The sequence below is a fragment of the Malaclemys terrapin genome, chromosome 7 (genome assembly GCF_027887155.1).
Source record: "Malaclemys terrapin pileata isolate rMalTer1 chromosome 7, rMalTer1.hap1, whole genome shotgun sequence".
In the NCBI taxonomy this organism is placed as follows: domain Eukaryota; kingdom Metazoa; phylum Chordata; order Testudines; family Emydidae; genus Malaclemys; species Malaclemys terrapin.
The window spans coordinates 6,976,626-7,000,822 of NC_071511.1; the positions used below are offsets into that span (position 1 = coordinate 6,976,626).

Here is a 24,197-nt window from a genome sequence, read left to right on the forward strand (position 1 = left end):
TTCCCCTGTAATATTTGCATCCTAAGCAAACGCAGCTGTGCAACCAACTAGACTAGAAACAGACGAGTTCTACTGAGTGATGTGCAGAACTGAGAGGTAAACACATCCCTTAACAGTGTATTCATTTTTCTTTTTGATTCTAGGAACTGAGGGAATTAAGCACATCAGCGACCCAAAAAAAAAAAAAAGGCAAATAAAATCTGACACTAGACACATTTTATATAATTAAAGTATAATAAAATTTTTCCACAATTGAATCTCACCGGAGAGGGGCTTCTGAATACCAATACAGTGATACAGGGCATACATAACTTTCAAGAAATCACTTGCAAATGGACAGACAAAACACAAGGGGAAAGACATGTAGTACACCACAACATCATTCCAAAGGAGGAGGAGTTGCAGCAGTGGCAAACGGAAACCGCCACAAAGCCTTCCTATTGTCACCACTACCCAGTTCATCCAAAGAGGGGAGGTAGCAAACAGTTTTATTGTATCCAGGGATCAGAATTCTTCTTCATCCTCTGCCTTGACATTGTCCCACATGTTTAGTCGTCATATGTCTTTACAAAGGGCTGCCAAAAGTGCTTGGAAAACATGAAATCATAAGTGGTGGAAAGGAAAACCAGATGTTTTAAAATTATTTCACTTTTAATCATCTAAGGTAGTGTCAGTAATGCGACCAGGGAACACTATTTTAAAATGGACAGTGTCCATGTTAAACAGTCACACTGTGCTTATTATGAATCTTAACTTGATGGATTGATTAGCCCAGGCTTTTTGTCAGGTTTATAATAGTGACATATGCAGTAATTAGAGGAAAGTTGGGTAAGAGTACAAACATCCTCCCCGTGCCACCCGCCAACTTGCTGCAAACTTCATTTTATGGTCTGAAAGTAAGTTTATCCCAGTTTGACTGACAATGTTTCCTTTCTAAGAGCCAATGCGCCTGGATTCAACATGGTGAATTTTAAACCCTGCTGACTTTTCCACAGAGGTGAGAAAAAAGTCATTTGGCTCTTTTCCTGGGGAAGCTAGCTAACAAACAATCTTTTCCATGTAATATTTAGATATTGTTATGGTTACAACCTGGGTTTTGTGGGATAGTCAGTGAAACACTCTTGTAAGTTCGGGTCCTTTATTGGCAAACATCAGGCCTGATCTGGTCTCTTCTTCCCTTTTGCGTCTTTGTTTTAGTCTGTGGTGGTGTTGCTTCTTTCTCTTCCTGTTCCCACTTTCAGAATCTAGCCAATAACTTGTTTCCCCATTTTGCGAGAGGATTTGTGTGTTGAGAAATGACAGGTAAAGAGCTCTCCTTGCCTCTTCTGCGGTAAGATCAAGAGGCTTTTTTAGTCTTTCGGTACACTTTGTCTTTCAGTGCTCTGAAGCTAGATCACTGCAGAATTCACTGGGCCACACCTATCTCATGTAGACTTCCAGGGAGCTATAAGAACGGCCATACTGGGTTAAACCAAAGGTCCATCTAGCCCAGAATCCTGTCTTCTGGCAGTGCCAGGTGCCCCAGAGGGAATTAACAGAACAGGTGATCATCAAATGATCCATCCCCTGTCACCCATTCCCAGCTTCTGGCAAACAGAGGATAGGGCCACCATCCCTGCCCATCCTGGCTAATAGCCATTGATGGACCTATCGTCCATGAATTTATCTAGCTCTTTTTTGAACCTTGGCCTTCACAACATCCTTAGTCTTGGCCTTCACAACATCTTCTGGCAAAGAGTTCAACAGGTTGACTGTGCGTTTTGTTTTAAACCTGCTACCTATTAATTTCATTTGGTGACCCCCTCGTTCTTGTGTTATGAGAAGGAGTAAATAACACTACAAGATGTCTCCTCCCCAAAGCAGTAAAAGATCACCAGTGGCAGGTCTGGCTACGTATCTGTGGTGCTGCTATAGGATAGAATGGGCTGCCTGACCTTGTTAGAAGATCGAGACTGTAAAGAAGGGAGGAGGGTGAGGGGGCCTGTTGTTTGCCCATGAAGAGCACAGTATGAGAGCAAGCTCGGTGGGTGCCTTCTGAAAGCCAAGACCATCACACTTCTTCCAACGTGAAGGTGGAATGTGGGCTACTGAGAAGAGGGGAAGTCAGAATTGTGTCCCCTCCAAGCTCCTTTGGGGGTGAGGGTGTCAGACTGCACCTTCTGAGGTCAGGGGTTTACGTAGCTTTATATAAAACCAACACTTTTAACAGAGCTGCACTCCGAGCTTTGGATTCCTTCCAAATCCAGAACTAGAGGGATGTTGAACTCTCATGGACTGAAATAGCCCCAAAGTTTACTTTCCTGGTGGGATCAAGCTGGCTAATTAACCTCTAATCTTCTCATGCCCTTAAATAAAGAACAGCAACAACGAGATTTCAGCTCCATCCTCTAGTGGCAACTACATGGCATTTAACTCACTTCTTTCTTTGGTTAAAGTAGTGTGATGATCTGACACTACTCTCCAGTGATCTCTGTGCTTAGGCACAGCAGGACTGTACCATATATTAGAAGTCCAGTCTCCGAAGCACTTTCTGAGTGTGCCTTATTGAGCAAGCTTGAGTGAGTCATCTACATGTAAAAATATAACTCTGCAGGGACTGGGGACAAGGTAACACACAATTAGCTCAGTGCAGACCAGATCTTTAAAGTTTTCGGGGGGGAATGAGGTGAATTCATGCCTCTGTAATTTGTGTGGACCGTTGACCTCAGTTGGAGTGTACATAGGCCAATAATGAGTACTTCTGAAATTTCCCCCTGTAATTAAATAGGTGTGAAGGAAAGTGGCTTGTTCCCTTCATTTTTGGCCCATATATTCCAAGTCTCTCTCTCTCTTTTTTAAAGCACCATGGTTTGTCATCTAAGAGTTAGCCCTAGACCTGGGTACAAGATGTTTTTTTGCTAATCTTAAAACCAATAGAAAAGTTTGCATAACACTTTAGATTTCAGTTTAAACCATTGCTTTTAAACAAACATTCCCCTGCAGTATCTGCCACCCTGAGATTGTTATATAGCTCTTAAGGGTAGCTCCTTCACATCCAACCACCCAGGGCCCCACTCTGCTAGGCACTGTCTTTGCATAAAGTCAGTGTCAGACCCTGGTTCCAAGAGTAGTGTGACCAGGTGTCCCGATTTTATAGGGGCAGACCTGATATTTGGGGCTTTTTCTTATATAGGCTCCTATTACCCCCCACCCACATCCCAATTTCTCACACTTGCTATCTGGTCAGCCTATCCAAGGGCTTAATTTAAAATGAAAATGAAATTGAAATTGATTATGGATGTATGTGAAACTAACTTCATTGTCTGTCATGAGAAATTTGAAAAGTAAAGAGACAGCATTATCAAATAAGGGTTGGGATTTTTTCTGTATTAATATTCTAAGGTTTTAGTAACACAGGTTAAAGAAATTTGTTCCAATCGTTTAAAATTGACTGTGTCCCTTTAATTGAATTACAATTCCCAGGGTGTTGATGATAGTGTTAGGGCCTGATCATGCACACACGTGTGTGTACACACAGTACGTTTGGATTGAGTATAAAATAATTTAAGCAGTTAGCAGCAGGACTTGCTGAGGCTGGCAAGAGAAGTAGTGCTCGTGACTTTTGAAATGTACATTGTCTTTTGAATTAATCATGGTGGGTTTTGAAATATTCATAATTTAATCTAGGTTAGCTCTGATCTACAAATGCGGTAGTATTTTGCCAAGCCCTCATACGGGAGTGTACTTGAGCAGTGGTGTAAAGGCTGCTGAGAAGATGAAATTACTGCCATTATGACCTACTGGAGAAGACAGAGAAGAAGTATAGCTAGATAAGAAGGAAACTCAAATTAAAGCTGCAGCCAAGATTTGCTTGTAAATAAAGATGAATGGAGGCAGAAATCCACAGACACTGCCAACAAATTCATCATACAATTAAAGGCTGAAACAGCAAATTAGGAACTGTCAGCCACCTAACCAGCCACCCACAGTGTCTCTTGTATGCCTTCTTATACACATGCCCTCTTTCTCTTCTTCAGCTCCATTTTTGAGTTCCATCTGTTGGTGAATCTATTCAATACATGCCTTTAAAATTACAAAGCTACCGTCTTGGTTTTGCAGCTTGGTACCTGCTTCATCTGAACTCGCATTCTTTCACTTATTATTATTATTTGTATTGTTGTAGAACCTAGAAGCTCTAGTTATGGACAATGGGGGCAGACTTTCAACTGATGTAAGTTGTCCTACCTCCGTTGACTTCAGTGCGGCTAGGACAAGTTCACTCCAATTGATAATCTGCCCTTTCTTTTTTAAGGAAAGAAGGCTGTAGGAAGGAAGAGGGGATCAAGAATCCATATTAAGGGGAAATGGTTCAGCAAACTTTGAAAGTTAGGCTTGGTCGGGGTGCAACCAACTTACGAGGGAGAAATGCTGGTTGGCCCAAGATCAGCTTCCCATTGGAAACGGCAGCTTAGCTTGAAAAGGGATAGCAGCTGGGATAGGAAGTCCAGCAACGCCGGAAAGGTGGAGCGGGCTAGTTCGGTGTCTGGTTGAAGGGGATGCTGGAGGACGGGTGCTGGTGGTGTCGGGAGGCAGGAGCGTGGGATGCTTTGGCGTGACAGGTTAGGGAGTAATTGGGTCACTGCATCCTTTAATGACCAGTCAGGCACTTGGCAAAACCGTTTTGGAAATTCCAGCCAGTCTCTCCTTAAAGATGGTAAGGAGGGAACTTGGAAGCATTGGTGTTGCCTTTCCTGAGGGGCAGCAGGCAGTTGCATTTCACACACGTTATTGCTCTGAACATTATAGCCCACGGAACATTCCATTTCTAAAACCCCACGGAGAGTTGAGATCCCAAGTACCTTGCTGTGTGGAATCTCTCTCTCTCTCTCTTCCTTCAGCGTTTAGGGGAGCTGCAGCTAATTTAATGAAGTCGCTCTTGCATCAGTATCGGAAGAAAAAGCAGGAAAGAGATCCTGGCTTTCTTATCCTCTCTGTGGTGTAAGGATTCATCCAAAGTCCATTGTGGTCAACAGCCAGGCTCCCGTTGTCTGCAGGGGGCTTTGGGTCTGTTGTCTGAATGTGGCTGCACCTCACAGCAGTGAAAGGTTGTATCTGTGGTGGGGATAAGCTTAGGGCACTTTTCATGTTCATTATCAAAGCAAAACCTCTGGATTTTCCAAGCTGAGCCTTAAAGCAGAAACCTGTCCTGGGTGGTGCAGTCCGCTCCGGCACTGGCTCCTCATGTAACCCCCTGGGGCAATTTGCTCTACCCCATCTACACCATTAAAATGGAGATTATGATCCACACCCACACTTGTAACATGCATAAGGATCGATGGATTAAAAAATGCTAGTGTGACACCCCCTAACTCTCCCCCCCATGAGTGTGTTACAGCTCCCCCTCTCCACCTGATCCATAGGTTATATCTGTCACAGCTCCAGCTATGGGAAGTGGCTTTAGCTTAAACCAGAGGGACTCGCATTTTCAATCCCTGATATCCGCCAAGATGGCGGCCGTAGCACAAGTCGGGGCTTATCTGGGATTGAACTGCTGTGGGACTCGGATATTCAGGATGAGTTTTCCGTGTTCAGGGGAAGCACATAACCCACTGGCCAGTGTATATAGCGTCTTCCCCTCTGCGTGATGCACAGAGGAGACGGCTGGCATTGAACTTTATTTGAATGTCTCAATAAGGCATATAAATGTCTAAGGAATCAGATGCAAATCCTGTTCTCACTCTCCTCTTTGCTGAAATTTTTTTTCCTAGCTAAGAGCCATGGTTGGAGCTTATGGGAAGAAAAAGTGATGTTTTGGGAGATTACAATCTTCCTTCCATGTATTACATGAACAAACGAGCCAATTTATCATTATAAACCGGAGGAGGAATCGGAACAAGTCCTGAAGAGCCAAATTTTGTATCTGTTTCTTAGTAACACAATACAGAGAGGGCTATAGAACGGTTTGTCACATACTGCAATGTTAAATTTCAGGCAGGCTCAGAGAGGAGAACGTGTCTGGAGAGGGGATTTGTATATCTCAGTTCAGTTGATTTTATTTTTTCTCTTCAGTGGCCAGAGGAAATCCATAAACAGATTCTTTAGGACTTAGAAAAAAGGATGCTGTTGGTTAAAATCATAGGTAATAAATGAAATGAGAAGAAGGTTCTAGTGGCGAGGATATAATTTTAATTAGTAAACTGAAGGGATCAGGAGAGGAATTTCCAACTAGAATGATAATCACAGTATCTTAATAACATATGCTAATTGATGTTATTAATCAGCCTCACATTTGAAATTAAAAAAACAAGTATTCAATCTATTAAGGGGAGCATCTTAGATAGTAACTGAGGTGATCAGAATCTGTCATTTACCAGAAATATTAACCTGTTTTGAGCAGCGTGTGAGAGTCTGAGTTAGAAAGAAGTTTTTGTCTGCAAAGTTGTGGCAGATCTAATGCAAAGTGCATAAAACAAAATATTTTTGTTGGTCCTCTGTTTGAAAAGGGATTTGAAGTTAAACTCACTTTTTGTTGGCTTTTCTACATTACAAATAATGGGTCCTCCTTTCCCCCCTCTTTCCTGGAAGTGATTGCCAAGCTTTCTGATGGTGATACCACATTCAGATGCAATCAGAGATGCATTTTTTTTTCTACATTCAAATGAGTAAGGAGGGACTTCTGAGTCTCAGGGCTTGGCTATATTAGAAAAATAGCACTGGCATAATGAAATCTATTTGAAATCATCATAATTAAGAGTGCAAACCCCTAATGTAGAGGCACTCAAACTGGTTTAACCCTCACTTAAATTGGTTTCGCTCATGCTGGTGAAGTACTAATTTATGTTAGGGTTGACCGATTTGAGTAGGTTTTCACAGTCTTAATTTGTAAAATCAGTTTCCTTAAACTGGTAGAACGCCTCTACTGTAGCTCAGGTCTGAGGCTGCCTCATGTTCCCGCTCTATTCAGGTTTCCTGGATCTTTTGCCAGACACCTTGAGCAACGGAAGGAAAGTGAGGACCACATACTTCAGACGTAGCAAAGTGTGTGTTTTATTGGGAGGGCCGAGAATGTTTGAGAGAATCTCTGCATCATTGAGAGTACGTATTCCATAGCAGAACACTGCGTCTGATTCTGATTGTGTAGTGGTGTCTATCAGGAGTAACTCTGTGGAATTAGACAGGCTTTAAACTGGGTAGTGAGATCAGAATTAGGCCAGTTTCTTTACCTCTCTGTACAGCACCAGGCACAGTTTTGGTCCTATATAAATAAATGCTCTAAATGTAATGAGTACGCTTTGTGGTTCACTTTTAAAGAGCAACGGCCCGTACAATCCGCATAAAAATCAATGAGAAAATTCCCAAAGACTTCAGTGGGAGTTGGATCAGGCCTCAAGATCAAGAGGCGGTGTAAAGGCCAAGGCTAACAATTCCAGTTCAGAGACAAAAGGAAAACAATTTATCTTGCTGTGCAGAATCTTTCAGGACTGGGATGAGAAATCAGGGATCTAGTACCAGCTCTGCTACAGCCTAAAGATATCTCCTTTAGCATAAAGAAGAACAGGAGTACTTGTGGCACCTCAGGTGGGTTCCTAAATCCCTTTGTGGATCTAGCCCCTTAGTCTCTAAGGTGCCACAAGTACTCCTGTTCTTCTTTTTGCGGATACAGACTAACACGGCTGCTACTCTGAAACCTGTCCTTTAGCATAGTTTTTGTGCTGTAGTTTTCCCCAAATGGCTGCAATAATTACCTTGCCTGGGTATTGAGAGATTTAATTTAATGTCTCTAAAGCACTCTCTCTGCTCCTTGGATATGAAGTGCTATAGAAGTGTAGCACATTGGATTTTCATTTGATTAAGAGTAAACTTATGCAAATGGTGTTTAAGAATGAATGTCCCCAGACTGAAAAATGCTCCCTTAGCACCAGGTTGAATCATAAATTAAATTTGCATGGTGCTCAACAATGAAAGCTTCCCAGCCCTCTCAGTACATAAACAAAAACGCATTAAAGTGAATACATCTTTCCCAAGAACTCTAGAAAACAAAACCTTAATCCTAGGACAAAGTGTTTCATGGGCCCAGAGCAGCTATAGCAGCAAAAATAAAGGGTAAGGGTAAAATTTTCAAAAGCATCCAGGTGACGTAAGTTCTTATAAGTCGCATTTGCAAAGCAGACTCAAGGCCAGATTTTTAAAGGTATTTAGGGGCCTGACTCCCATTGATTTCACTGGGAGTTGTTAGGTGCCTAAATACGTTTAAAGCCTGGCCCTTGGGAGCCTAAGGCTCATTGAAAGTCAGTGGCTCCTAAGTCACTTTTGAAAACGTCACCCCAAAGCTATTTTACTCCTCTGCAGCCTTGAAACCAGCCTTTCCCCCCCATTTATTCTTACTCTAGATATGCTGCCCTGGGTCAAGCATCAGTAGCATAGGATGGGGCCCGATGGTCTATGGAAATGTTAAACCTTGATCCACAGGCTGAGAGCTGGCCAGCTCAGAGAGCCAGACTTCCCATCCCCTGCTCTTCTGGCTCTTGGGCACTGGGAAGTGGTGTTGCAGTAGTACAATGCAGTTGTCACCCAGGTTTGCGTTAGCATTTCCAGGTCAGAATGAGCAAGGAAAGGTCACCATCTGAACTTAAAATCTCTTTCATCAGCTGGCTAATGGAGAGGGAGGACGGCCTAACGGTCAGGGCTCTAGCCTGGGACTTGCACAATCCCAGTTCAAATCCCTGCTCCACCACAGACTTCTTGTGTGGCCTTGGGGCTAGACCTGCAGAGGGAATTTGCAATGCCTGCCTTCCAGTGGAATCTATAGCCCCTGGGCCCTAAGGGTGAGTGAGGAGACGCTCCACAGCAGCAGGACTTTGGTGCCTGTGCGCATGCACACTGATAGAAAAGTAGGGGACTTTACCAGCAGAAATTTAGGCACTGTGGAAATTTAGGTGCCTACAGAGTTAGGTGGCAGCTGAGTAGGGGTTTTGAGGATCTAAACTTTGGATTTAGGTGCTTAAAGTGTCAGGTGGTTTCCTAAATCTCTTTGTGGATCTAGCCCCTAGTCTCTGGGCTTCAGCTCCTCATCTATACAATGGGGATAACAGCGCTATCTCAAAAGGGGGTTGTGAGGATAAATACATCAAAGATGGCGAGGTGCTCAGCTACTACAGTAATAGAGGCCTGATAAACGCCTAAAATAGATCTAAAGTGCAAGGGTCGTGGCAGACTACAGACTAAAATGGTCCTCTGGAGCTGCTCTCCCAAGTCACAAAGCTGGGAATAGCATTGTACCACATTTCTGAGGAAAACATGTCCTGCATCAACCCAATTTAAATGTTCTACGTAAGCCCTCAATAGCAACTTGTAATACCTGGTCTGTTGTGTTTCAGATGCCTCTGAAAGATGCATTAGTACATGGGTCTAGTGCAAGAGCAGTAGTGTGGTTAACTACAAATAAGTCCACAATCCTGACAACCAGCTTTCTCTTTCCCAAATACTGCAAAAGAGTTCGTACGAATCGGTTAGCCTGAAATACAAAGTGTTAGAACAGAACACAAACTGGTGGGATTTGATTATTATATTTTGTTTAGAAAAATAATAAAATAAGGAAATAGAAGGTTTAGCTTCAGCTATGTCTAAAGACTCAGAAGAATTTGGATTTCTTTTTGAGATCTGGATTGGCACCTTACAATCAATTCCGAGTAAGGAGCAGAGTATATTAAAAATGTCAATGAGGACTGACTTGTGCCTCTGAAGAACACTGTCTTGCCAGTTTCTGGGTAATGTGGTTATTATTCTCCAGCATTCGTGGTACTTTCTACCTGCAGAGAAATCTCTCCTGGACTACTTGTTAAATCTTGAATACAATATGATGCATGAGTAACGGTGTGTCAAGCTCCACTGGATTTCTTTGAAACATGGGATGTAGTCTAATGAGGATGGCGCGAGGTGAAGTGGTGTGGAAAATAAGCGTAGTTTCTCCCAGTCAAAATAAGTCAGATCGTCACAAGAAAACGGGCATTTCCCAGTTATTGGATGCAGTTAAAGAAGTGAATATATTGGTCATCTCCCTAATATTTAATGTAAAGTAAGAAGCAGTTTTTCAGCCCAATCACAAAAGGATTTCTGGTTTGTTTTATTGATATGTATAAAAATGCAAAACTTCAAGTGAGGAGATTTTACACGCTTTGATAATGTGTTCAGTTGCGCTGAATTTAGTGATTGCATTATAACTCTTATTGGACAGTGCTGTACTCTTCTATGCCAATTCATAATGACCTTGCTTTGCAGAATGATAGAGGTAGATGTCATTTTCCCCTAAGACAAAATCATCAATCCCTTTAGGATGGGAAATGGAGGAATTGTGAATCATTACAATGTTTCTGATTCCCCTATTAGTAAATTCAGTGGCGTAAGATGGCCAAAGAGTGAGTGGGAATATGAAGTAGCTGGTGAGGCTGAAAGGAAGTATACCACTGAATAATGGTGGAAATGCTCTTACCTCTCTGTATTGGTCCTTTCTTTAGCAATTATCATCACACGGTATGAGCTCTGTCCTTTGCTGATTTCTCTAATATCAGTGGTGATCTGCACATATCTTTAATGTCCTCTGGATAATCTTTTGTTTGTGCTTTCACTGTTCCCTATCTATGGCATGATCACAGGTGTTCCTCATGAAAAACTCATGTAAAGTTATAAGAAGGCCTGTCCTCTTCATCTGTTATTAATCAGCTTGTGCTGAGCACCTTTTTGTTATTTGCCTCCTTCCAGGGCCGGCTCCAGGCACCAGCCTGGCAAGCAGGTGCTTGGGGCGGCCGCTCCAGAGAGGGGCGGCAGGTCCAGCTATTCGGCGGCAATTCGGCGGACGGTCCCTCACTCCCGCTCGGAGCAAAGGACCTCCCGCCGAATTGCCGCCGCAGATCGCGATTGCGGCTTTTTTTTTTTTTTTTTTTTTTGGCTGCTTGGGGCGGCCAAAACCCTGGAGCCGGCCCTGCCTCCTCCTAATTGAGATAAGTTTCCCAAGAACTAATCTTCTCTACAAACTTCTATATGCCACATAAGGTGGGATTTTCAAAAGTGCTCGGCCCTGACCTAACTTTGCTCCCGTTGAAGTCAGTGATAAAACTCCTGTCAACAGGTCAACACCGAGTGCTTCTGAAAATCCCAGTGTTAACTTGCAGCAAAGGCTTGCCCACATGAGGAGGTTGCAGTAGTTTAAGTGAGTGTGGTTTTTAAAGTGTGATGTAGTTAAATCAGCCTGGAAGGCTGTGTAGACACTCCTATTTCAGTTTAAACCAGACTTACTTTGGCTTTGCTGCAGTTGATTAGGAACACGGTTCAATTACATTGAAATAAGCCACATACACCAAAATAAGTGTCTGTTCAGGAGTTTGGACTGATTTAACTAGAAAACTAGATCATATTTGGGCTTCAGGAGTTTGGACTTCAGGTACTAACAATAATAATTGAGCTAAAGCATATTCTAATCCAATTCTGACCAGAAGATGGCAGTCTTGATACACAGGTGAAGTCTAGTAGTCAAAACATTTTTTTTTTTTTTGCAGAGATGGAAAAACTGCATATTTCCTTCAGTTAATTTGAAAAATATACCCTCTTAGCAAGATGAGGATAAGTGCTAATAATAAAATACACACATTTTTAGTGGCGATTGCCCCCAACAAGCAAACGCAACTAGGAAATTAGAAGTGCGCTTAGATTTATGACTCATTACACGTTTCACAAGGTTCATCTGGTAATGATTTAAGACCAAATGTTTTGAAATTCATGACTCTTTCCAGCCATAATTATAATAATAAAAGGGTAATAAGACAACAGGTGCTAATATTGTCACATTAGCCAGCCTGCTCTGTAAAATAAAGCGAGAAGCATAATGATGCCATTAAGACCAATTTTTATTATTTGAACTTATATCTAAAGTACTTCATCCTTTTGTTCAGATGTCATGATTAGCATGTATGGGCACACTGGTGTGAGGAGACCTTGTAAACTTCAGACTGAAATCAGAAGAGATTGCATAGCACTGTATATCACCAGAGTTTGGGAAATAAACTATATATATGACAAAAGCCATTTTCTCTCTAAGCAATAATCAGGATCCTACACTGTCTGCTTTTCCACTGACTTCAATGGGCCAAGAGCTCCCTAACAAATCAGTTTTGTCCCATATACAGAGGCCAATCGGAACAATTGTCTGGTGCCTTAATGAAGGTTGAGGTTATCTGGAGCCTGTCTCTATGAATCCAGAGGCGATGAAGGGGTATAAACTTCTGACAGAACAGAGGGCCAAATTCATTCCTCTTTTAGCTTCACTGCAGTCAATGGGACCAGGGATGAACTGGATTCTAAGTTCTTCGTGTGCTGACCGCACAGTAAGCGTGCTCTGGACTGCACTGTTCTCCATGAGTCAGTGGTGTCAGTCTGTGCAACATTAACTTCTGTTATTGAGTTTGCAGAGTGTCTCTGTGCAGAATCAAGACGGGTGCTATGGAGCTAGCTGTTGCTGAAGACAAGCGTCCGTTCTTAATTTCTCTCTCTTAACAGCTCCTGTGTCATGGCTAGTGTGTGTCTAGATATGAAGTTGAGAATATAAAAGTAAACGGAGGCCAGGTGCTGCTTGGTGGGAATATGTTGTGATTAGGATAGTCAATGGAATCTCACCATGTAGGAAGCTAACATTCTGTATCTGCTTATACGCCAGACACAATGCCAACAGATACATTTGACTGCTCCTACTCCCATTCTAGTAATAGTGTTTCATTAACTTTCCCTAAGACAGCAGTGGGTTCTGGGCAAATGCAGGGAGTCTCTCCTTGTGGACCTCATTAGGAGATCATGACCTACATCTGTAGATTTAACCCTCTGTGATCTGAAACTCAGGGGCATTTGTGAGGGACAGATGTACTCATGTAACTTAAAATTTTACACTAGACTTCCTAAGTCAATAGTCATTTAAAGCTGAAGGCCAATGTCTTTGGATGAAAAGCATCACTGGTACACACTATGCTAAGAAAGCAAATGATAGGATGTGTATTGATTACTTTATCTTAATTCATGCTGCGTTACCTGTAAGCCACTGAAGTGCTTTAAGTCTGAGTACAGTAAATCAATTGAAAAGTTCCCCCGTCCCTTCTCTCCACTGAAGTTGAGGTTGTTACATTTTCATCCTGTGGCCCAATAGGCAGGTGTGACATTAATTTTGCATGCTTTCCCTTTGAAGGCGAGGGCTCAGATCACATCAGAAGAATGCTTAGTTGTTACTGATAGTAAGATACACATGCAAAAACAATAAGGTAACGAGTCGTAAGTTCAGATGTACAGTGAAAATGTCAGTGTTCTGTCTAGCTGCAACAGTCTTTGCACAAAAACTTGTGAGCAAAGAGTGCCCTATGGAACCTATCTGACAATACAGCCTGGGATGACATTAGCTTTTACTTTCTTTCATACCAGTACAATGCAATCACTTGTTTTTGTTCTTGTGCAGTGAAATATTCCCTTGTAGCTCAAATTCAAATCGGAAAAACATCAAAGTTAATATGAAACAAAATGGAAGGCACTGCAAATATCTGGAGAAAATAGATAGATACATTACTTTGTAGCCACCCCTCTCATGCCAAAATTGCAACGCCACAGAAGTCAGGAAGCCACGCTGGGCTCTTTGTACCCCCTTGGTTGGGTAGATTGTTTTTCATCTGAAAGCCTTTTTAAAGTTTTCTTCCTGCCTCCGTACTTTTAAGGAATAAAAAGCTAATGTAAGGACATGGAGTGTTATGAAGCATGAAGTTCTATAAATATTTATGCTGAACTACAAAAAAAGTTGACAATTCTTATTTTCTTGACATATTGGGGTCATTTGTTGTTTTTGACCCCTGGAATTGAAGCACACATGGAGTGGTACCTCTTTGGAATGACTCTTGACTATTGCAAGTACAACAGGATGAGCTAGCGAGTTACAAGAGAATTTATTTCATAGCCACTTTTGAATACAGACGTTAAACTTACACCGTGTTTATAAAAAAAAAAAAAAGGTAGTCCTGCAAGCTACCAGTCATGCTTATTCAATTTGTACATCCTGACAACAAGCTATTACATTTAATATGCCTAATGAAAACATTAATGTATACAAGTTAGTTGCTTAATTTATTTGCAAACTCTGAGTCTGAGTTCATTTTTGGAGGAACAGATTTCATCCAGGTTACTTTTTTTATTATGTGCACTTGCCTTTGAATGCAAAACATTTTAAAACACATTTAATTTTAACTTCATTTTGGGGCCAGATTCTCTATTGTTCCTTTCCTGTACTAGGCTAAGGTGGGTCTAAGCCACCTTTGTACTTTTCATATTCTAGCACCAGCCCCCAGCACAAGCTACAGTAGCCCCATGCTACTTTGTTGTTGACTGATAAGACTTTTATATGCAGTGTTGTTGTACAGTAGCTGTATTGGTCCCAGGATATTGGAGAGACAAAGTGCATGGGGTAATATCTTTTGTTGGACCCACTTCTGTTGGAGAGAGACAATCTTTCGAGCTTACACAGAGCTCTTCTTCCAGTCTTAGGACCCTCCACCTCTGCAGAGTCCTAGGACCCTACCTTTGAGCCTGAGTGTGACAGATTTGCATGTAGACAGAAGTGGGGGGGGGGAGGTTGGACTCAAGTCTGAGTCTGAGCTCTGGTCTACACTACAGAATTACTATAACTACGTCGCTCAGAGGTGTGAATAATCCACACCCCTCCGTGACATAGCGCTGTTTACTGTCGGTATAACTATCTCAGCGAGAGAGCTTCTCCCACCAACATAGCTACCGCCTCTCGCGGAGGTGGATGAACTAAGGCTATGTTACACAGCACACCTTACAATGGCACGGCTGTGCTGCTGCAGCCGCACCCATGCAGCTGCGCTGTTGTAAGGTGTTCTGTGCGGCTGCTCTTCATTGCCGGGAGAGAGCGACACAATAAAACCACCCCCAATGAGGGGCGGTAATTTCGTCGATGGGAGCGCGGCTCCCGCCGATGAAGCACTGTCCACACCAGCACTTTTCATCACTAAAACTTTTGTTGTTCAGGGGGGTCGGGGGTGGGTTTCCACACCCCGAGTGACATAGGTTTTAGCGACGAAAGCGCCAGTGTAGACCTAGCCTGAGATTACGGGAGAAGCTCTCTCCCGTTGGCTTAGCATCTTCATTAAAGCGCTACCGTGGTGCAGCCGTATCAGTGCAGCGTTTTAAGTGTAGACCTGCCCTGAGCCTGGGCTTACATTGCAGTGTAGACATACCCAGAGTAGGGATGTAAAAGGTTAACCAGTAAGCATTAGGCTTACCGTTAACCGACTTTAAACGTTAACCCCAGCGGCCCTGCGCCAGCCAGAGGGACCCCATCCCGAGCCCCCTCCACGCCAGGTCCTCTGGAGTGATTTCGGTTAACGGTTAACCAGTTCAATGATATAATTTTAATGAGTTAACTTTTTTAACCAATATTTACATCCCTAACCCAGAATGTCACAGCTAAGGTGAATCAGATTGTTGAATATAAGCAGTTAACACATTTCAAGGGACCATTTATGGGGAAGTAGCCTGTTAACACCCCTTCTGTAATGGCTAGGAGAAAGCTGGGGGTGGGGAGTTAGTGGGTGATTGATTGTTGTAATAAGCCATAAATCCAGTGTCTCTGTTCATTCCATGATTTTTAGTGTCCAGCAAAGTTATGAATTGAAGCTCCCAGACTCATCTTTTGACGGTGTTGTGCAGGTTTCCTTTGAGGATGAGGACTGAGAGGTCAGATATAGAGTGATTGCTTTGTGAAAAGTGTTCACCCCCAGGATATGATGGTTTTTGTCTTACTGTTTTTCCGTGCAAGTTCATTGGAGAGCGTAGTGATGTCTGATTTCACCCACAGAGTTGTTGTTGGGGCATTTAGTGCATTGGATGAGGTACGCCACGTGTTGTGATAGGCATGTGTAAGACCCATGGATCCTGAAAGGTGTGTTGTGTGGGGTGTTGATCATTGTAGCAATGGAGATGCTGGTTTTGCATCTGTTGTTCTGGCAGGGTGTGATGTGTTCTGGCTTTGAGTTGATGTGTTCTGGTCTGTGGGGAGCTTGTGTGTGATGGAGAAATTGGTTTGAAGGCCAGAAGACTTTTATAGGCCATTACATCAGCACAGCGGGAGTGCAAGTACACTGACCGTGTCTCTTTCTGCCCTCTCCCTGCCTCGTGTGTCAGAGTCTGGGAAGAGAGCTGGCACCAAGCCATTATATCAGTTCTGTACCAGATAGGGAATCTCTCTCTGACTGGAAGATTCTATAGGGGCCATTTCTGCCTCCTTTACACTGCTGGTGTGATGTAAAAGGGCCTTAGCATAGGGCAGAATCTAGTCCTTAATCTTTAAAAATACCCTGTTATTCTCAGGGTTTCCAGTGTTGTGATAAGTTACTGTTCTATGCAAATAAACCACTGCTATTGTGTTGTTAAAACACAATAGAAAAGTCAAAAGATTCAGGGATCAGATTCTTCCACGGCACAGTATGAGGAACTCCCATCATAACAGGGAAGCAGCTGCACTGAGATGTGGGACTCTGGGCGATTTATCCGCGTAGCCAGATCAATTGGGTCCTGGTAGCCACAACCTAGGAGTATGTTAAAAAAAAAAAAAAAGCCCTTGGAGCGTTTCAGTAAACTGACTTAAGGGGCAAGAACAGAGGAGCCTTGCAAGGAGGACCCTAACTGAATTCAGGGGGGAAGCTTAGGAGCAGAGTCCTGTTTGTTTCCAAAGGAAAAAAGCAGGAAGAGAGGAGCGTATGAGGATGCATATGGTGCTGAGCAGGGTGGGGATTTGGTATGTTTATCTGAGTTACTTGCATCCTGGCTTGGGAGAGTTATTCTTCCTGCAGCACTTTTACCTGTACTTCTTTTTATGTGGCAATAGGGTCTTCCAATACAGACAGGCCACAAATACAGAATGAAAATGCCACACACACTTGTTAAAGTTACGTAATTTCTTATCTATGCAATCACAAATTAAAAAAAAAAATCAAGGAATTCACCACTGGAGGCAACACCACCCTTCAAACTGAGCTTATTTAACTCTCTTACCGTCCTCACAACAACGTCTAAATGCCCTCACACACCTACTCCTCACGTGAACAGCTGCCACCCCTTTGCGTCAGCCATACAAACTCACCCGCAGTGCCTGGGGGCCCATTCCTCAAAAACCACACCCACATGCAACCTTAACTGACCTCAGCTTATTGTGTGTCGCAAGAACAGGTTACAGACTTTGTAAATAAGTCCACCCTGGCAGCTGGGGAGAGCCACTAGTTGCAGGGAACCCTTTATGGCACCCAGCCTTGAGGCTCCCCTTCTTGGATGGCAGGTCTGGTGGCTGGAGAGGCCAGGAAACATCAGCGCCAGTACTTGCTTCTCCCTGCAGTGACTGTGCTTCGCCATGCATATGAAGGGACTCTTTACAATAAATATTTTTATTTCCATCCAATGCTCGGTGACGTGTTCCTCAATTTTGGTCACTAGAGGACATAATGTGACTGTCTTGCTTATTTGGAAAACAAGCACATGCAAATTGGTCTGGAGAAAAGTCTTCCCACATGTCCTATTTACAGTGCTAATATTGAGAAGGATTCCTGTGACTTCGAAATAACTTTCAAGCTTTCCCTTTTTCTTTAATGATCCCTTACCCCAAATCCGCTTCTGCTTTGAGAGTCACTTTCAAACTGAAACATTTGTGGAGGACATTTCTATTTTTCATTAGTGTAGCGTTGTACGTTCTGATTTCAGCAAGCACATGGCACTGTCTGGCAGTGAGTGTAAGTGTCTCACCAACAGTTTTTAAGATTGACTCCGAAATATACAAACTGTTTCTCAGTTTTGCAGGTTTCACTGTGTGGAAAGAAAAGAAAACAAACTAACTATATAAGGGAAGTGGACTCAGGTGTGTGTAGTCTAATTATAGGCTTCTTTTACAGGTTGCCTGTCTAATACGGGTTCCTTCTGAAGTTGTAAAGCAGAGGGCTCAAGTTTCTCCTTCATCCAGTACCTTTCGAGTTCTTTCCAACACCTTATATCAAGAGGTAAGGTCTGATCAAAACTTGTGAATTATAGCTGCTTCCAACTGTTCCCCAAGTCCAGTGCTGTATGTTCCTAGCAACTTTCCAAAACTATCCTTTGGCAAAGCGTTATTGGCATGTTACATTGGAATAGAATGCTAGCGAGTTATGTTGCTTCTCTTCATATTTGGGGCATCTGCACCTGGAAACATGGGTTAAAATCCTCTAGTTTCTATAATGCCTTATGCAGTAATTTAACTCTTTCAAATCAGTCTGCTGGTTCCATGGCCTCGTTAGTAGCAGAGCTGCCTGTGCTACATCTAGGGTTAATGAATTAAAGCATTTAAAGTTCTCCTGGGATTTGCAGAAAGAAAGTGTCATTAGCATAATGTTTATGGTACTGCATCCTTTCTGCCATGCTGATACACATGCCTGGAACTGTTGGGTCCTTGTCTTTCCCTTGTGTGTGATAGGCAAAAGCAACATCCCAGGGAGATTACTTTAGCACCCATTGTCAGGGAAAGCATTTCACATGTGTCCCCGATGATGACTCGTCCTCCACGGCGAGTCGTCCCTTCGCCTGAGGCCCGTCACAAGAACTGAATCCCTTCCTGCAGAGTTGATTCTCTTTGTACCTCTACTCCAGGAGTGAGTGGAGCAGGTTGGTGGTTGGAGCATAGCCTCTAAGCTCTACTTCCCGCATTTCCAAATATAAACAAGTTTCCACTAACGCCCTTTAATCCCCATAAGGATGTGTCTCCAGTGTTTCCTGGATACTACCCAGGAGCACGGGCCAAGTTTCCTCTATGTCCTTTTAAGCCAATAGGATCCTTCCTCTGTCTGAGGCAGTCATCTGAGCATTGGGCTTCAGTATCTGCTACTGACCAGGTATCTGACTGTGAAATTCTGAGCCAGCAAACGCAGTTGATAGAAGAAATATTGGGCACGTGTCTGCATAAATGCTGGGGAAGAGAGTGATTTTAAGGCTTGGTCTACACTACCCCCCCTAATTCGAACTAAGGTACGCAACTTCAGCTACGTGAATAACGTAGCTGAAGTCGAAGTACCTTAGTTCGAACTTACCTTGGTCCACACGCGGCAGGCAGGCTCCCCCGTCGACTCCGCGGTACTCCTCTCGCCGAGCTGGAGTACCGCAGTCGACGGCAAGCACTTCCGGGTTCGACTTATCGCGTCCAGACTAGACGCGATAAGTCGAACCCAGAACTTCGATTTCCAGCCGTCGAACTAGCTGGTAAGTGTAGCCAAGGCCTAAGTTTCAAAGGTGGTGTTGGAGTGGCAGCTTAGACTCCAAACTATAAAAAGTTTTCCTTGATATTTCTGGAGTCTCATTTTCCCAGAAATCAGGACCCTGGAGAGACTGTACCAGCCAAGGACTATATTAAAATCCTTTCTGTGAAAGGTGGCACTCATCTTCCTCGCATGCTTGTCAATACTGTGATTCTGGTTCTGTTCTGCTTTGCTCCGTAAATGTAGGTCGATGCACTAGTCAGGTAATGCGCTCTGTGAGGGTGTGACTAACGTGTTTTGCATTAATTGGTCCATGTAGAACCTACTGGTGTGCACTAAAAGTTGGCAAGCACGCTTTAGCGTAGTACTGAAGAGCACATTTAGTGCACACCAGCAGGGTCTACATGGACCAACACGTTAGTGTGCTTTAGATATCACATCCCTGTAGTGTGCATTGCCATACTACGTAGTCAAGCCCTAAAGTGTTGTGTGGAGGCTATAATCTCTCTCTCTCCTTAAAGATACATGCTTTCTCTGTCACATCTCTTTCTACTTCCCATACTATCTATCAATCTTGGATACTTACAATCTTTAATATCAGAGGGGTAACTAATATCCATGTTAGTCTGGATCTGTAAAAAGTGACAGAGTCCTGTGGCACCTTATAGACTAACAGACGTATTGGAGCATAAGCATGCAACTGACGAATTGGGTATTCACCCACGAAAGCTCATGCTTCAATACTTCTGTTAGTCTATAAGGTGCCACAGGACTCTTTGTCAATCTTTAATATATTTATCCTCACAGTTGTGAGTGGGGCAGTGCTATTATCCCTATTTTACAGTTGGGGAAATTGAGGCACAGAGGCTAAGTGACTTGCCCTAATCACACAGAGTCTTTAGTAGAGCAGGGACTTGAACCCAGGTCTCCCGAGTCCTAGGCTAGTGCCTTAACCACTGGACCTTCCTTCCTTTATATAGTTGAAACTGGGCTAGCAGCATTGATATGCTCAGAGCCACAGTTGTTGCTAAAACTGCTTCAGACGTGCAGACAGGGCAGATGGAGTCCTAAACATTACCATCTGAGATCCAAGATGGAGGAATGATAGAGCAGCCTTGCAAAATTCTACTTGTTAATTTCCTCATGATGGAAAATCAGTTTCCAGACTCTTCCTCTCCCTGCTACCTTTAAAAAAAAAAAAAAAAAGGGGGGGGGTGGAGGGCTGTTGAGGAAAGGCTAAGTGGATACGTTTAGGCCTTTTGCATTAGTTTGCAATACTTAATTTGTGGGTTAGGCACCCAGGGTCATTTTTTCTTTTGCATGAGTGTTAAATACTATGACCTACATTTTGAAAAAATATCTGCTGACTTTTGGGTGCTGAACTTGAGATGCCTGTAAAGGGGGAGGAAGGGATAGATACTGATTTTCTGAGGTTGAGCTCTGTACACTTCTTAAAATCAAGCCCCTTTCAGGTGTCAGGTTAGGCACCCAAAACCAGCATTCATTTAAAAAAAAAAAATTATCTCTAATTTTTCCATCTTTGTCGTCCTTCTGGTGAGCCTGGGTGAGCAGATTTTATAGCTGGACTAGCACACTTTTTAGGCTGATGTTACAAGGCTGCAGCTCTCAGACAACTCCAGTTATGGGAAAATAACGTCTGCTTTTCCTCCTCTCTTCTTTTTCCATCCCATCCCTGACCCACAAGATCTACCGGTGTTGGAGATACTGTCATAGAGGCACTGAAAGGAGAACTGAACCCTGATATACATGCAGTGCAAAAATTTTATCAACTGATTACAAATAAAACATTTAAAAGTCTTTCCTAACAGTGACTCTGAACCAGAGCAATTAAGAAACCAGACGTATGGCCAGCTTGTCATCCTAGATGCCAATTTCATGTGGGCCACTTAACCTGAACATCCTGCTACTCTGCTTACATATGCATTTGGAAGAGTGGAGGCTTCTAGCTCTGCGGCTGCGCATGGCAAATATTAGGTAGTCCGAGTATGAAGTAATGTATTTCTGTGCCTTCCTGCTCTTCTGTTTTCTACTTGAGGTGTATGGATATCTGATTATTCTTCGCACAGGTTAAACATGCTTTGAAAGGAAGATAAAAACTACTGGTGTGGTAAACCTTGGAAGACCGTGTTCAGTGCTATAATCAATCTGATCAATTCATTAGAAGTTCAGGTCTTGCTCTCAGTAAGGCTGTAATACCTGCCATGTAATTAAACATCAGTAAATTGTAGTATCTGCTAATGTAAGTCTCTATAGCTGAAGCTTTCATTTGTTGCTTTACAGGGTATTCAAGGACTTTATCGAGGTTATAAAAGCACAGTATTACGAGAGGTAAAACACTTGTTTTCTGTTTTGAAATTGTTCTGTTGCACTGTATCATATCTTGTTGGGAAAAAGAAATCGTGGTACAACTGCGTCAAACAGATGCTCTGCAAACTTTCAATTCAAATCTTTCATTCTAGGTAAGTTAACTAGTTATGGGTATGTAATGGGAGCTTAGATAAAACATGGATAAGCATCTATGATATATAAGTGGCAACTAATCTGTGCCTCAATCCTCTTAGTTTTGATGCTGCGTGGATGTAATCGAATGGAAATGTATCAATTATGAAGAAGTACAAAATAAAGTATTGGTAAAATTGTGTACGTTCTGGGACGTGCATCCAGTAAGTGTTTATACACAGGGTAGCACTATCTGGCTCTCAGTCCCTGTTTCTGTGTAAGAAATACATACAGCCTTTCACAGCAAGACGTATAAATGTAATGCAACTTTCTTTGACCCTAAATCCAAGGAACTCTGTCATAGGGAAGAATAAATACTGAAAGTACACTTTACCCAACTAAGCTAAAAAGTTTTTTTAAAAGTTAAAAATATTGGTGAATCTCAGGATTTGCACTTTCTTTAATGTGTTGTTGTGACACTTTGTCAAAGAGAGAGACTTCTTTTAAAAGGAATTAAAAATTCTTCTGTTGAATTTTGTGGGCCCAGTCTGTTCCCGCTGAATTAATTGGGAGCAAGATCAGAGCCAGCATGCAATTTCAGTGTTGTTGCTCTCTTTAGGTATTAGTTGTGGTTTTGGCCCTGATTCTGTAATTGGATGCTTTGTGAAGCCCTGCTGAAGTCAGTGGGAGCAGAGCTCTGCCCTCGGGAATCTGATTGTATGATCGAAGCATTTATGTTGTAGTGATTTTTTTTGTCTTTGAATATGCTTCGTCTGTGACTTGCTTGTCGCTCTCATTTGGAGAGTGCAAGATGAATATGGATTCCCTCTACATATTAGTATTGGGAGGATTCCCAACAGTTATATTGTGATTCTAATCTTAGAACTCCCTTGCACTCTAAAAAGTATTGAGTAGTACATTTAAACGAAAATACTTTGCTTAGATTGTAATGTGGTGATATAGGTTTAAACTTCTTGTGCAGGTTTGTCATTTGCAAAAGTAGAAATTGCATTGTGAACACTTTAGAGAAGGATACAGGATTGGTTTCCTCTGAAAATAAGGCTAGGTCTACACTACCCACCTGAATCGGCGGGTAGAAATCGATCTCTCGGGGATCGAATTATCGCATCTCGTCGGGACGCGACAATCGATCCCCGAATCGACGCTCTTACTCCACAGTGGAGGTGGAAGTAAGCGCCGTCGACGGGGAGCCGCGGAGGTCGATTTTGCTGCCGTCCTCACAGCGGGGTAAGTCGGCTCCAATAGGTCGAATTCAGCTACGCTATTCGCGTAACTGAATTTGCGTATCTTAAATCGACCCCCCCCCGTAGTGAAGACCTGCCCTAATAGTACAGAATTGTGCTTTACCTACTGTGTTTAGTTATGTGTAGCACATGTATTTTGTTCTTAAATGTCACTTAGCTAAGCAATCAGGGTTGAATCTTAGCCTTTTAAAAAAACTCAGAATAGATTTTTACCATTAGAAAAGACATATTCATTATTTATATTACCATTGATAGTAATGCTAACTAATTAGCATTTGAAAGCCTGCTTTCAGCAGCATTCATTGCTTTAAAGAACTTTCGTTCATGCCCAAAACTGTATTCGGGGATAAAGATATATGTATTGTGTAAACCTTACTACATAAAGTAAGAAAATCACAAATATAGTGTTGCTTTAAGTACGAACAAATGTTAATGCCAGAGTTTATTTTAGCCACTCCAAATGTTTCAAAAATTAGTTATTTGTGTGAAGATGGCACTTGCTTTTCTGAAACATAACCCCCACCACAGCTTCATCCTGTACTTATTTTCTGGCTCACTAAACATATGTTATTCCCTCCGATTTCATCTGGAGGCAGGCAAAAGAGGGCAACAAGCCTTTTTGATTTCTCCGAGGGGTTCTGAATAAATGAATAAATTTAGATGCCATAGAATACAGATTTTGCATACTAACAGATAAAACACATGGTTACAACTGGATGCAAGTCTCTTTAAAATTTGTTTTGACATATCTCAGGACGGTAATTAATTTATAGGCCCTTCTCCTAGCTCAGTGTGTGACCCTTCCGAGATCACTTTGTTTACCTAAAATAGCAGGACTTTGTCGGAAATTTAATTGGGGTCCTTTCTACTATGTATATTCATAAATGATCCTTCAGAACTGATTTCAGTTGAAATATTGCTTTTTTGGAGTATCTGTCCAATAGAATGAGAAAAATGATTGCCTAATGAAATGTGGTTTCTCTTCAAAATGAAACAAATAATAGGTGATCTGTTTAAAAAAAAAACCCAACCCCTATCCTTTTAACACAATGTTAAGACTATCACATTTTGTGACACTAAATATCGCTCTTTGCAGTGAAGTGTCCATTTGATAGTCTGAGTAAAAGCAGCATGTTGAACTCTTTGCTGGAAATGTTGTAAAGCTGAAATTTTTTCTGGGTGT

General features: G+C 42.4%; 1 protein-coding gene across 2 annotated transcripts in view; it reads left to right on the forward strand.

Annotated features, from left to right (window-relative positions):
* SLC25A26 (solute carrier family 25 member 26) overlaps positions 1-24,197 on the forward strand; it is a 130,064-nt gene that overhangs the window by 19,680 nt on the left and 86,187 nt on the right. The window contains exons 4-5 of one of the 2 annotated variants that reach the window (XM_054033325.1): positions 17,961-18,065; positions 21,591-21,638. The exons of the other annotated variant lie outside the window; for it this stretch is intronic. Of the exons in view, the coding sequence (XP_053889300.1) occupies positions 17,961-18,065; positions 21,591-21,638 (153 nt within the window). The remainder of the gene's footprint in view (positions 1-17,960; positions 18,066-21,590; positions 21,639-24,197) is intronic. 2 annotated transcript variants of the gene reach the window in all.